The sequence below is a fragment of the Branchiostoma floridae genome, chromosome 16, assembly GCF_000003815.2.
Source record: "Branchiostoma floridae strain S238N-H82 chromosome 16, Bfl_VNyyK, whole genome shotgun sequence".
NCBI classification, from domain to species: domain Eukaryota; kingdom Metazoa; phylum Chordata; class Leptocardii; order Amphioxiformes; family Branchiostomatidae; genus Branchiostoma; species Branchiostoma floridae.
Window position 1 is genome coordinate 14,415,119 of NC_049994.1, and position 12,043 is coordinate 14,427,161.

The following is a 12,043-nucleotide window of genomic DNA, read 5'->3' on the forward strand; positions in this document are numbered from 1 at the left end:
GCCTGTGTTTGTAATGATTTAGTTTTTGTAGGCTGCTTAGAAATGAGTGTTAGGCTTTTCATTTAATGTGATTTGACATATTTTTTTATATTTATATAAGTTGCTTTTTTTCATATAAGACTAATTTTGGTTGTCAAAATGGCCATCATATCTTAAGCATTGATAGAAGACTAAGAATAGTGTTGAAATCTTTGCAAAGCTTTTTTTTGTGCCTACAGAGTTGTCGGAGGTGCTGTGGAGTATGGTGCTGCACATCGGGCTGGGTTTCCAGGGCTGGGTGGGTGCCGTGGTCACCACCCTGGTGTTCCCTGCCTTCGCTGTGCTCACCATTGCCATCCTGCTGGTCATGGAGGGGCTGTCTGCTTTCCTGCACGCCCTGCGTCTGCACTGGTGAGTTTTTCACGAGAACTCAGAAGTATTAGATATACAATGTACAAGATACAGGTACTTAGGGTTGGACAAGTCCACTAAGCCATGTTGTCCAGGGCAAGTGAAAGTGCTGATCGGGCAAGTGCATGACCTACCCCACTTGCACGATCGGGCAAGTAAGATTTTTTTCATTCATACTAGTCACTTTTTACAGTCATGGCATCAAGAATTGGTCAACTCAGAAAAATAGAGTCAATGATAAAAGAATTCTATTGCTGGAAGTGAAAATACATTAAAAAAAAGTCATTTAGATTTCGGGCAACTGAAAAGTTGGTTCGAGCAAGTAATTTTTTTATGTATTTGCCCAATAGGGCAAGTTAACATCTGTATCTGTATAGCCGGTATAACCGCCCTTCAGCATAACACACCAGCGTTAGATAAGTTGTCCAATCCTGAATGTGTAAGCTTTTTTTACAAGAACTCAGAAGTATTAGATATTCTAGATACTTCAATAGAGCAATGGCTCAGTGTTTAGAATGTTCTTCTTGCATTCGTTCAATCCCGGCCAAGTCATACCAAAGATTTTTAAAATGGTACATGCCAATTTCTCTGCTTAGCACTCAACTTATTGTATTTGAGTATTTACTTCATCATTCATAATTTTGGTATTCTGTCAAGTTTTTGCCTATCATTTGGAAGACTTGCTGAATCACAATGTACAAAGTCATTGAGAATGTACCATGCACGTTGTAGGTTGTGATGTGATTTCCTTCATTTTTTCTTGCATCAAGCGCTAAGCATGTTAACTTGCTTGAGGCAAAGTATAACACATTCTTAGCAATCCAGTAAAAAATGACTTTGTTGAATGTTCGTAAAGTTGTTGTAACTTCTGTTCCCTAGGGTGGAGTTCCAGAGCAAGTTCTACAAGGGCGAGGGTCACCAGTTCGTCCCGTTCTCCTTCGAAGCCCTCATGGAGGATCATAACTAATGTACTAAGCCACAGCTGCAGCAGTCAACCACCCTGTAGTAACTCAATATGAAGATGATTATTGTAGTAATCAGGAAATTTAGATCTTGTGCATCCCTGTCAGAAAAACCTTGCCATAGATTTTTTGACATTAATGTAATTTGTAATTTTCTTATTGCACATTCCTTAGGCTTGGTACAATGTTAGAAGATAAAAGGAGGTGTCATAACAATTCATAGACTGATATTGTTTACATATATACATGTAATCATAAAGAATTACAACTTGGAAATATATAAGATGTACCAGTGCAGTGGCAAAGGAGATAGTTTGTTTGCCTTGCAATGGATAAGGCACAGGTTTGCACCTCCTGCTTTCTTTCTGTAGCACTCAGCATTTAGGAAAGAGTATGGCAAAGTGAACATTCACACAATCACCGGAGAACAAGCCCCCTTGCTGTAGTGGCGTGTATGGCCCAAGGGGTATAAAAACAGATGGGCACTGCCCAATGCACCAGGTATACTGTGGGAAAGTTAAGGCTTGCAGACAAGAACAAAAATTGCTGCTATAATTGACATTTACAGCTAAGTTTGCTTATTCCTCTATAACACACAATACAGTACAAAAGTATTAAACTTGGCGTGATTAAAGTTCAAGATCTAAATCAAGTGCTCAGCACTTTGCTGTAGAAACCATTCCTATAATATGTAAACTAGTTGTGCACAAGTGATCAATGGTGTATTAGAAAAATGAAGTTCTGAGTTGGTATGAAAATTATGTGATGTATTATCTGATGATATATTGTGACTTGATATTAGATATACAAATGTATGTAAAGCAGCTGTGGCATAGTGAAGATTGTGCAATCTACAGCACTGAGAATACAACAACACTAGGAATCAGTTGGATGTCTTGTTTGTCTTCTGTTGCTTTTTGATAGCTCTGATAATTCACATAAAATATTTATGATCCTGTAGAATTGTATTTTGAACTGTTGAAAAACAGGTTGCAGTATTGCGCAGACTAGAACACAGATTAGATGCTATAGGCGACTTGCAGTTTTCTTCATCAAGTTTATGCACTCAATGTATGTACTAGTGGGTAAGTATGACTTTTTTTTACATACAAATCAAAGATACCTGCTTTCGGTTCCTTGAATGAAGACCTTAGATATATCGATAATAATGCTTGGTGACGTTATAACCAAATCCTGCTCTATCGATTTGACAATTCACTCGCGACTTTCTCATGTTGCGGTGTGTAAAATGATGAAATATTAATAAGACAGTCTCCACACATCAGAACGCCAGCTATAACAAAAAAAGTTACTGACTACAAAAAATGTACCTCTGTCACTGCTTTCGATTATATCTCTGTATATCAACAGTATGAAAATCTGTAAGCAAACAGATCTCTTGAGCTTCAGACATTGCTTGGACAAAGCATGGTGGTGTCCATGATGGTGGTCTATTTAATATCATGATATGCACGACAAATATGTCCAGCCTTGCGTCAGGGAGAAAATAGGACTTGACTTGCACCAATAGTTGTACTCTTTAGATCCAAGGATCTGTAATTGTTACTACCGGTACTGTAGTACATATGATAAAACTTTACTTTTGTTTGATAACGAAGGATATACAAAGGGCATGCAAATGTAAGACATACCTCAAAGTTCATGGGCCTTTCCTTATTCTGATTTGGATCACACAAGTTGCCTCAGAAAAACAAGAACTGCTATCCTATGTGTCTTAAGATTATTTGTTCCTAATTATGCCTGGTCTGTTCTTCAAGTCGCGAATTTTGCATCAGAAGGAGGTATTTATTACAGGTATTTAGAGGAACTTATTTGGATCAGACTACCTTTATATCACACTATAGATCAGCCACTTCGGACAGTGAATTGCTTTTTCCTGGAGTTCTTGTGCAAGCATACGTGTACCTATACTATAGTTCATAGAGTTTTGATATCCATAACCCCATCTGCAATACCTTGGTGTCTATCCACCGCTAGTTTCTCTGTTATTACTAGTGGACTATACCCCTTACTGTTATGGCCTGCGTGGCCCATGGTCTTTGGAAATGGAGATAGGCACCACCTCTATATACAGAAATCCGTGGGAGGGATTTTAACCCTGGGTTATTTTTTGCACCACTTATCAAAACTTTTTTTCCGGGTGTGTAATGCTGTGCATGTCATGGCATGCTCATTACAATGATGTCATGCAGAAAGCATTTCCCGACTCATGTAACTGGGTGCTGTCATCGGGCACTCCCTATTCAAGTATGGCGCAGTCACGTGTGATTTACCCTGTTTTTTTAATATCATAGACCGCCCAATTTGATTGAAAAACGGGGAATAGCAACAGAATAAAAACAAATAGTTTTGTTAAGGTAAGCGGCAAATTTATAATACCAAAGCGCCCTTCGCGCAACCTGATACCGAGGCTACAAGAAGCAGTAGCAGACCTACATGTACATGTATCTGTGGCACTTCTTTCTCGACAGCACTATTCTGTCATTCTGCTCGACCTTATACAACAAATAAGTGGCTGCCAACCAAAAAGGTTGTCGTAGATTATTCTAGACGACTCTGTTAAAGTCCAGCTGGAACTCGAAAAAACACGACAAAAAATAGTATGATGAGTGTAACGCCCTTCGTGGAGCCTGCTAGCAAGGCTAGAGGAAGTACTTGCAGACCAAAAAGCTTGCGACGGTCTTTTGTCATATATTGTCAACAGCTTGTTCTAATAACTTCTATAGCTTCTTCAGAAATCCTGCGACAAAAATCGCATGACGCTCCTATTAAAACAGTGACACATCGCGGCTGGTTGCCAAATATATACGGCATGCTCCATTGCAACACTTAAAAAAATACGACGACAACCCCCAAGAAAGAGCCACGGAAACCACGCCCATGCTTACAGTACATGTACTGTACCTTACAGCATAAACACCTGCGCCACGTAGACAGCCACAGGTAAGATATGTGACACCTGATCGACAGGTTTTAGGGCATACGCTACGCAGCTCACAACTCCGCAAGACAGAGACCATCGATCAAGGTAACTCTTTTACGGACCTTGTGCAATGTTGTGGAGTTTATGATTATGGTTGTATCACTTTGAGAATACGTTTGAAAGTATAGTTATCCCCGTGTTAGAGTTCAGAGCGCCCATACGCCCGAAACCTACGCCTTGGGGCGCCCGGGGTGTTGTTGAAGTGGGTCGCGTAGCATGTTTAACGTGAGGGGGCTCACCGTACAAGTTGTGTTTGTCTCATGAATGATTTGGCAAAGACCGTACTCTCTTTGGTCAGTTTGTGTGCCCCATGTGCACATGCATGATACAGCTCATTATTACGTTCCCCAAGAAGTTATGTTTTCGATGTGTTTGCCTGTCTGTGTCTGTGTGTGTGTGTGTGTGTGTATATATATATATGTATGTGCGTGTGTCTGTGAAAAACATAAGTAGAGAAGTATGGGGCAGCGGTTGTACATATATATATATATATATGTCGCGCAACGGTTGAATATATGTCGGCTACACAGTAGGTACCAGTCGACATACATGTAGGTTAGGTATTATGGTCTTGGATTTAGGTGGCTATTGTCAAGGTGTGTGCCTTTTGTGGTCTTTAAGAGTAACCCGATTTCCGTGCGCCTTAAGAAACGTGTTTAAAGTTATTGGTAACTTTTAGTTTTCTTGCCGTCGCATTCTATCTAGCAGACTTGAATAATGACTCAGCATAACCGTAGGCCTGTTTGACAAAGTTACGTGCAAGGAAGATCGTAATGCTTTCACTTTCATTGTCCCAAAAGTACGAATTACCGCAAAGCATGACCGTAACAGTAAACAGTGATACAGGTGATCGCGCCCGCTACAGGTGACTGCATTTAGCGAAGGTCGCCCAGGTATACGTGAGTATACGTGTTCTGGTGCACGGTAGGTAAGACTTGGAGGGCTGGATGGATGGCGCTGGGGGGAGGGCGCTGGTTGGCTAGTTTCCAAGTTGGCTATTGTTCTCTAATACCGGGAAAGGGAGTTTGCCGTGGAAGGGAGTTTGCCCAGAAATGTACATTGTTGTTTGACGCTTCAAGGCGGATTCCACGGCAAACTACCTTCCTAGGCAAATTCCCCTCCACAGCAAACCCCCTTTCCCAGTATTAGAGAACCTTTAGTCAGGTTTGAAACTAGCGCCAACACCGCAACACCCCCACCCCACAAGTCAAAAGCCAGCCCCACTTAAGTCTGCGAAGGAAACTAGTAATCAGGGACTTTGATCATACTAGGAATTCATTAAGTTCATACTCCAGCTCAGGACGAGTTAGTTGGTGAAACTGCTTGTGAACTCCCGACTATAGTCCGTAAAAACATCTGTATCGTAAGCGACAGCTAACGCGGAAGTACTCTACTCTGTTATGGTGTCGAATCAGCTGGCATTCCATCGCCCAAGCCCTCCTTCACTCCTTACTTGACACCCTACTTGGCAAAAGACGCGCTATGTATATTGTGAATTCAGTTACCTTCACCAAGAAGGTTATATTTTGTTGCTGTGTGATATTTGTTATGTGAGTAGCTGTCGGCAAACCCAACAAATTTAGGCCTAGGGAGCTTGCAAGTTTGATATCACGGTGTTATGGACTTGCACAGGTTTGGGGTATTGCAATAGAAGCCATTTGGGATTTTCGGTTGGTCATACATGGTACATGCACCATGTATATACTTTTAAACTTGTTTTAACTCAGGGTATGCGATGTATACACACAAATGTATGCTGTTGATCAAATCCCATCCATGGGTTGTATGTACATGTACTATACTACCGCACATTGTGTACTTCAGATCAAGGTAGCTCTCTAGATACCGTGCGAGTGCGTGATTTGACTTTTGGCAACCTATCAGTTACTCAGACTGACTTTACAAAATACCCCGAGGGGCACTGACCGGCCTGACCTGTAACTTAGTGTAAGATCACAAGTATAATCTCCAAACTGCTCTTCCCCTGACCAAATTGTTACTGCGAGCCAAGACTGCGCCTTTGGCTCATGCTTGGCACAGTCTTGGTCTGGACTAACAACTTTCCCACGGTAAAATCTATTGGGGGATTACGTTAGAAGGCTACACAATCATACTGCGCTTTTGTTTAATCTCCAAGCAGATCCTCCGGTGCCATAAGATAGTATCAAAGCTGGACAAGGAGTATAGCTGGCCAAAGGTACTCAAATGGGCACCTCCGGTCGCATACACACTCCTTGACCGGCTTCACTCCTCTGCCAGCTTTTGATACTATCTTATGCTACCGTAGGATCTGCTTGGAGATTAACTTGTGTGTTAGGCCTTCGCCCGCGCACTGCACACAAGGTCGACTTGGTACCATTCGTTTATCGAAGAACACGCACGGCAGTCTTTTACCGGCTTTAAGTTTGTTGTTGTCGAGAGGAAGATTCCATTTACGGTGCCACCATTTGTGGGCAGCGCAACTCGTGACGTTATAGACGGATCTGGTACGGGTAGGTATCTGCGCCACATGCCCAATAAAGGACACGCTTGAGTATGGGCCCCTGGCGGCCTTCTATGGTGCTACAGAAGAACTGTCGGGTTTATATTTGGATTAACGTCATGATGTTTTAAACTACTAGTAACTCTTTGAGAGGTACAAAATGTATGGCGTGATATGAGGTATGATCCCACCCAGCAGGTTTTGAAAACCGCAGTCACTGTCCAGGACATTTTGTTGGAAACAACACTTGAGAAGGGGTCGATGGGTTTTGATGATTTCTGCCATATAGCTGAGGTGACGATTGACGAAAATTAAATGCAAGTTATGCAAGTCAGAGCCTAATTTGCATAATTTAGGAGGGAATTTCATAATTCCACTTGCATCCATGATAGGACGCGTAATCAAGTTGCACCCATGGAATAGGGTATGGAAGTTGAACACACAGTGCTACCAGTGGACTAGCCCCTTGCTGTTAGTATATTATATTGTACGGTTGTGTGGCCCTAGGGCTAAGGAAACCGAGATGGGTGCCCCCTATACACCGTGCCTTTTTAAGCGTGCCGTGTGCTGTTGAACTATTTCATACGGGTCGGCACAGAACTAAGGCTTATTGCTGTCCCCTCGCGCGTTGTCTGCAGAGTTTCGGGCCACTAAACAGTGGAGGGACCGGATCGTCGGACACCAGCAGATCGACACTCGGTTGAAATTATCAAGTGAGTAATTATAAAGCATCCAAGTCTCGCCTTTGTCACCAAGATTCTACAAAATTATTAAACGGTTCTTGGTGGATGACAATGTACAGGTGTTGGCATATTGGCGCAACAAATCCGTAGTGTGTGTTTTGGCACAGAATAAGACAGATTTTTTTCTTCGATTTTGTTTACTTTTGGGATAATGACCCACTAAGTCATATCACCTGTGAGAGAAGATTTCGCGACATTTTTGAGCGAATGCAGCATATCTCCCTCAGCCTGCTCCAACAGATCCGTTCATTGTGAGGCGAATTCTCAGACATTCGAGTAACACGTGAGGGGTAGGGTGCGTAGTCATGTAAGGCCGGGTTAACACGAGCGTAAACTATACATTCAAGTCCGTATGAGGCAAACGTTTTCAAGGAAAAGAGGTTTTCCGGGGATTTTAAATGGCACTATTTTTCCCTCTACTGAGCAACGCAACTCTACTGAGCAACGCAACTCTGACTTCGAATTCAGCCCTATGCTATACGATATGGGACAGATGTCTGTACAGGTTCTACCGTATCAGTTTTTTTTTCTGGGAGGAGTTCTTTGGTCCAGTCATGGGATTCAAAAACGCGCCTGACATCAAACGCTCCCTAAAAGCAGTGCGATAGACACGAGCTAGGGGACAGCATAGCCTGTGTTCTTGCACCCCCACCTCCCGCGATGACAGCGTTGGGATGTTCATCTCTGTACGCCAGGAAACTGGTTATATAAAAAAAATGCCATGTTAATTTGATGACAAGGATGGCATCCGCGCGCTCACCAATTTTCGGTCTGTTGGGGCATATTGAGGGAGATATGCTACGCTATCGTGCATGGAGTACTTCACTCATTCATGTTTGCTTGTGCAATTGATGCATATCTATGAATCGTTCAATTATGTACTCAGAATAAACAAAGCGGATCTATATCTGTGTTAAGAAACTGCTGGAAAGCAGGCTGTATGAGAGAAAACGGATTTACATTTGATAAAGTCAAACAGTTGGTCTTCTCTGTTTTCAGTCATAAGCCATGGCAAGCCCAATGGAACAGCCAGAGGAGATTTCCCTTCGCGACATAAACTTCAGTGACAGTAATCTGGATGAAAAGACAGGTAATTATTTTATCTTATTTTTTTATTCTTGCATCGTAGTCCCTTCAATAGCTCCAAGGGAGCCCTTACAAAATCATAACAAATCCAGAAATAGGAAAATAAAGATTTACAAATATTTTATATCATGAAGATATCATATTACAAAGATATACTTCTATAAGGTACTCTCGTCGTACATTTGTTGCTTTTGTCGGAAACTATTTCAGAATCGTTGAACCCTTCTCATAAAACCTTGTGATCTTTTTTAACCTTCAAGATCGGCGGACAGAGTTGGGCCCAGATGTGTCAGCGATGAAAGTATCGACATCATGGTCCCGCCGATGGAAAGTGGCAACAATACTTCTAGGTGCTCTGTCCCTCATGCTTCTCGTCGCCCTCATTGCCATCATAGGTAAGTTTGTATTCGTCAAACTGTTTGTTTTTTTGTTGCTTTTCCGGCCGTTTATCATGCTTGTGTAAACACCGCTTGTATATACAAGTAACGACCCTGGCTTACTGGCCTGCGTTCAGTCACCAACCAATCACGTCGCCGACTACGGTTCAAAGGCAACACCATTGGTTGGTAACTTTCCCTCCAAAAACAGAATGGGACGTCTCTGATTGGCTGATGGCGCTAGATCTGACTCAGTATTAAGAGATCTTAAGAAGAACGGATATCTGATCGGCACACCAGGTCCGTTGATTGATATGAAAAATGACAAAAAATGCTATCAATTTGATTTGATTTGATTTGTGTGCTTACACTGGGATATTCATTGAAAAGACTTTACTTTGTGAGTATGTCGGATTGACCATTTGTTGTCAATATAAAATTCTATTGTTCTAAACTGTAGCTCTTTACGAGAGCGGTGATGCGGGAAACACCGACCAAGCCGACAAAGACGGTACCAAGGGCGTCACCACTGACGTCACTCCTGACGTCACCTCTGACGTCAAATGTAGTACCGGCCACGAGACCCCCACGCCGACGGTTACCCCTCCACCGCAGTCCGTAACGTTATCACCGCCACACCCGTCTGACATGCCTCCGACTGGTAAGTTGAAAACCACCCCTATTAAATTAATCTCCAAACAGATCTTATTCTTTGTTTAATGTTTTAAGTGAACATTATCTATTGTAATGTACCACACAATTCAGCCTCAGTATAGGCTGCGATGTTTTACAAAAAAAAAATTCATTCTCATCTTCCCATGGCAAAATCGTAACTACGTAAATACCACAGTTCGGGCCGGCAGTTATGATTTTAACACGGAAAGATCTTTGTTTGGAGATCAAACTATTTTCCCTCGGAAATCACAGTACAGTGCCGAGGCGTTGCATAGGGTGCCGACGCAATTTTCCGTTTCGTGAACGTAAGTTCACAATAGAGACATTTTACAAACATACACATGTTGATATCGTACACATCGTACATTTACTTCAATGAAAATTAAACATGTCCATGCCTGTGATATTTAAACACAGGTGTAGTACCAGGTCAGCCCGTGGCTCTACAGATTCCTCCAGGAGAGCTAGGCTTCTACTCCATGGAGCTGCCGGGCCTATCGGAGGTGTCCCTGGAGCTGAACACCGCGGGGGACGTGCCAGCCGATGTCGCCGTGTACGGCTGTCGGGGCTGCACACCGACACACGTCGTGTACGATGTCGTACAGACCTCCGCAGCAAGGTGAGATCTTATTATTAGGTTAATGTCACATTTCCAAACCGGGGCCCGCCCGGGTAGATTTCGGGAACGAAAAGTAGAGACATACAAGACTCTAAACTACACTACACATAAAAGAGAATTGTCTTGGGCATTATTTGTGTAAATTTTCCGTATACATTTCTATTTGTCCTTTCCACAAACAGCCTGGCCAGGCCCCGGTTTGGAAAGGTGACGTCAGTCTGAGGGCCCGGTCACATACGCCGTACGATTGTCGCACGATTGCAAACGTCTTGCGAAATTGCAAAAATTATTGGGATAATCGTGAATTCGTCGTGTCGGCCGTAATTTAACTACTTTCTGTCACCTTCATGTAGCACCCAGTTACGGCACACCGCCGCGGGTGCCAAGTTCAACCCTTGGACATGTGGACAAAACCATTTAGTAGGAAGTTCGCCAAGAGTATGTAGTAGAGCACAAAGTGATATTATGTAGCATTGCTGAAAAGGACACCTGAAACACGATTCCCGTGTACACAACGCGTATCAAAGCGTTTCATTGTATCATTACAGTAACGTTGGCCGACAGAAACGAGCGACGACCACCATCGACTTCCCCGGCCAGACGTTTGAAGGGAGCTGGATCTTTGCTGTGTATAACGGAGCTGGACAGAAGTTAGAAGGAACAATTTCTTTTGTCACAACAGGTACGGTCAGGTCCTATATTAGATTCCGCCGGGTATCCCAAGTCATATAATGTTCAACGTTATCACTGAGAATTCATTGATGCTATTTCTTTTGATTTTATTGATCCTTACTGATGATTTTTACATGCAGAAGCTTCGTGTCCAAATGACTGCTCCGGCCACGGAGAGTGCACGGACGGTATCTGCGCATGCGTGGCAGGCTGGACCGGGGATGACTGTTCAATAGGTCAGTGGGTCTATTCTTACATGTATATTCAAAACGTGTAAATCTGGACATTTCCGCAGTGAATTTTATTTTTGTAACTTTCGCCGTGACCTCTTGACTGCGTTTCAACTGGTAGAGACTGATCGCAATTTAGATTCTCTTCTAGGAAGAAGAATCTAATCTTTAAGCTGACTGCATCTTTGATGGACTTGAACACCGGTTGCACAGAAGGAATGAAGACCAAAAATGGCAAAACTTCTTAATGATAAATGATTAGAACTTTATACTTGTGACATGTGTTCTTGCTAGTTGAAGGCGAACATCACCATGCATGAGTTATGTAAATCAGTAAGTAATTTGCATAAAAGTGTGAGGTCGCCGAACTTTGGCTTAGCCAATTACTCGGGTATGTCTATGGATCAATATGTAGTTTGTTGCAGCTGATCCGAAGTTAAAAATTACGAGTAATAGTGCTAAATTAGACAATGTTGGTTCCTATATTTCCGCACAGGACTGTGTGAACCTGCGGACTGTAGCGGGAACGGAGCGTGTATCGCCGGCTCCTGTAGGTGTTTCAACGGCTGGCAAGGCAGCGGCTGCAACACAGGTAGTCTTCAGTTAGCAGCTGGTAATAATTTGTTGATGATGTCAGCCAGCGAGATTTGTCTGTTAAGGTTAAGAAGGCACGTCAACGCGCATAAGTCTGTCTCGTTAAGGAGGCTAACCTCCTTGGTCTCATTAACATCATGACCTTCCCAGGAATGTCTTGGGAACAACTGAATATCTTAAGTGTGCAGGCATTTACCTAGTGGACTACT

The 12,043-nt window shown here is 42.7% G+C and overlaps 2 protein-coding genes across 11 annotated transcripts in view; both read left to right on the plus strand.

Moving 5' to 3' along the window:
• Positions 1-2,239, plus strand: part of LOC118403173 (V-type proton ATPase 116 kDa subunit a1-like) — a 37,126-nt gene extending 34,887 nt beyond the window's left edge. For all 10 annotated transcript variants that reach the window (XM_035801713.1, XM_035801716.1, XM_035801718.1 and 7 more), the window contains 2 exons: positions 219-390; positions 1,270-2,239. In XM_035801713.1, coding sequence (XP_035657606.1) covers positions 219-390; positions 1,270-1,357 — 260 coding nt within the window. In that variant the 3' untranslated portion in view covers positions 1,358-2,239. The remainder of the gene's footprint in view (positions 1-218; positions 391-1,269) is intronic.
• A 5,980-nt stretch (positions 2,240-8,219) lies between these two features.
• Positions 8,220-12,043, plus strand: part of LOC118432805 (teneurin-3-like) — a 28,755-nt gene continuing 24,931 nt past the window's right edge. The window contains exons 1-7 of the mRNA XM_035844425.1: positions 8,220-8,671; positions 8,928-9,062; positions 9,505-9,705; positions 10,137-10,338; positions 10,887-11,020; positions 11,151-11,246; positions 11,737-11,832. Coding sequence (XP_035700318.1) covers positions 8,590-8,671; positions 8,928-9,062; positions 9,505-9,705; positions 10,137-10,338; positions 10,887-11,020; positions 11,151-11,246; positions 11,737-11,832 — 946 coding nt within the window. The 5' untranslated portion in view covers positions 8,220-8,589. The remainder of the gene's footprint in view (positions 8,672-8,927; positions 9,063-9,504; positions 9,706-10,136; positions 10,339-10,886; positions 11,021-11,150; positions 11,247-11,736; positions 11,833-12,043) is intronic.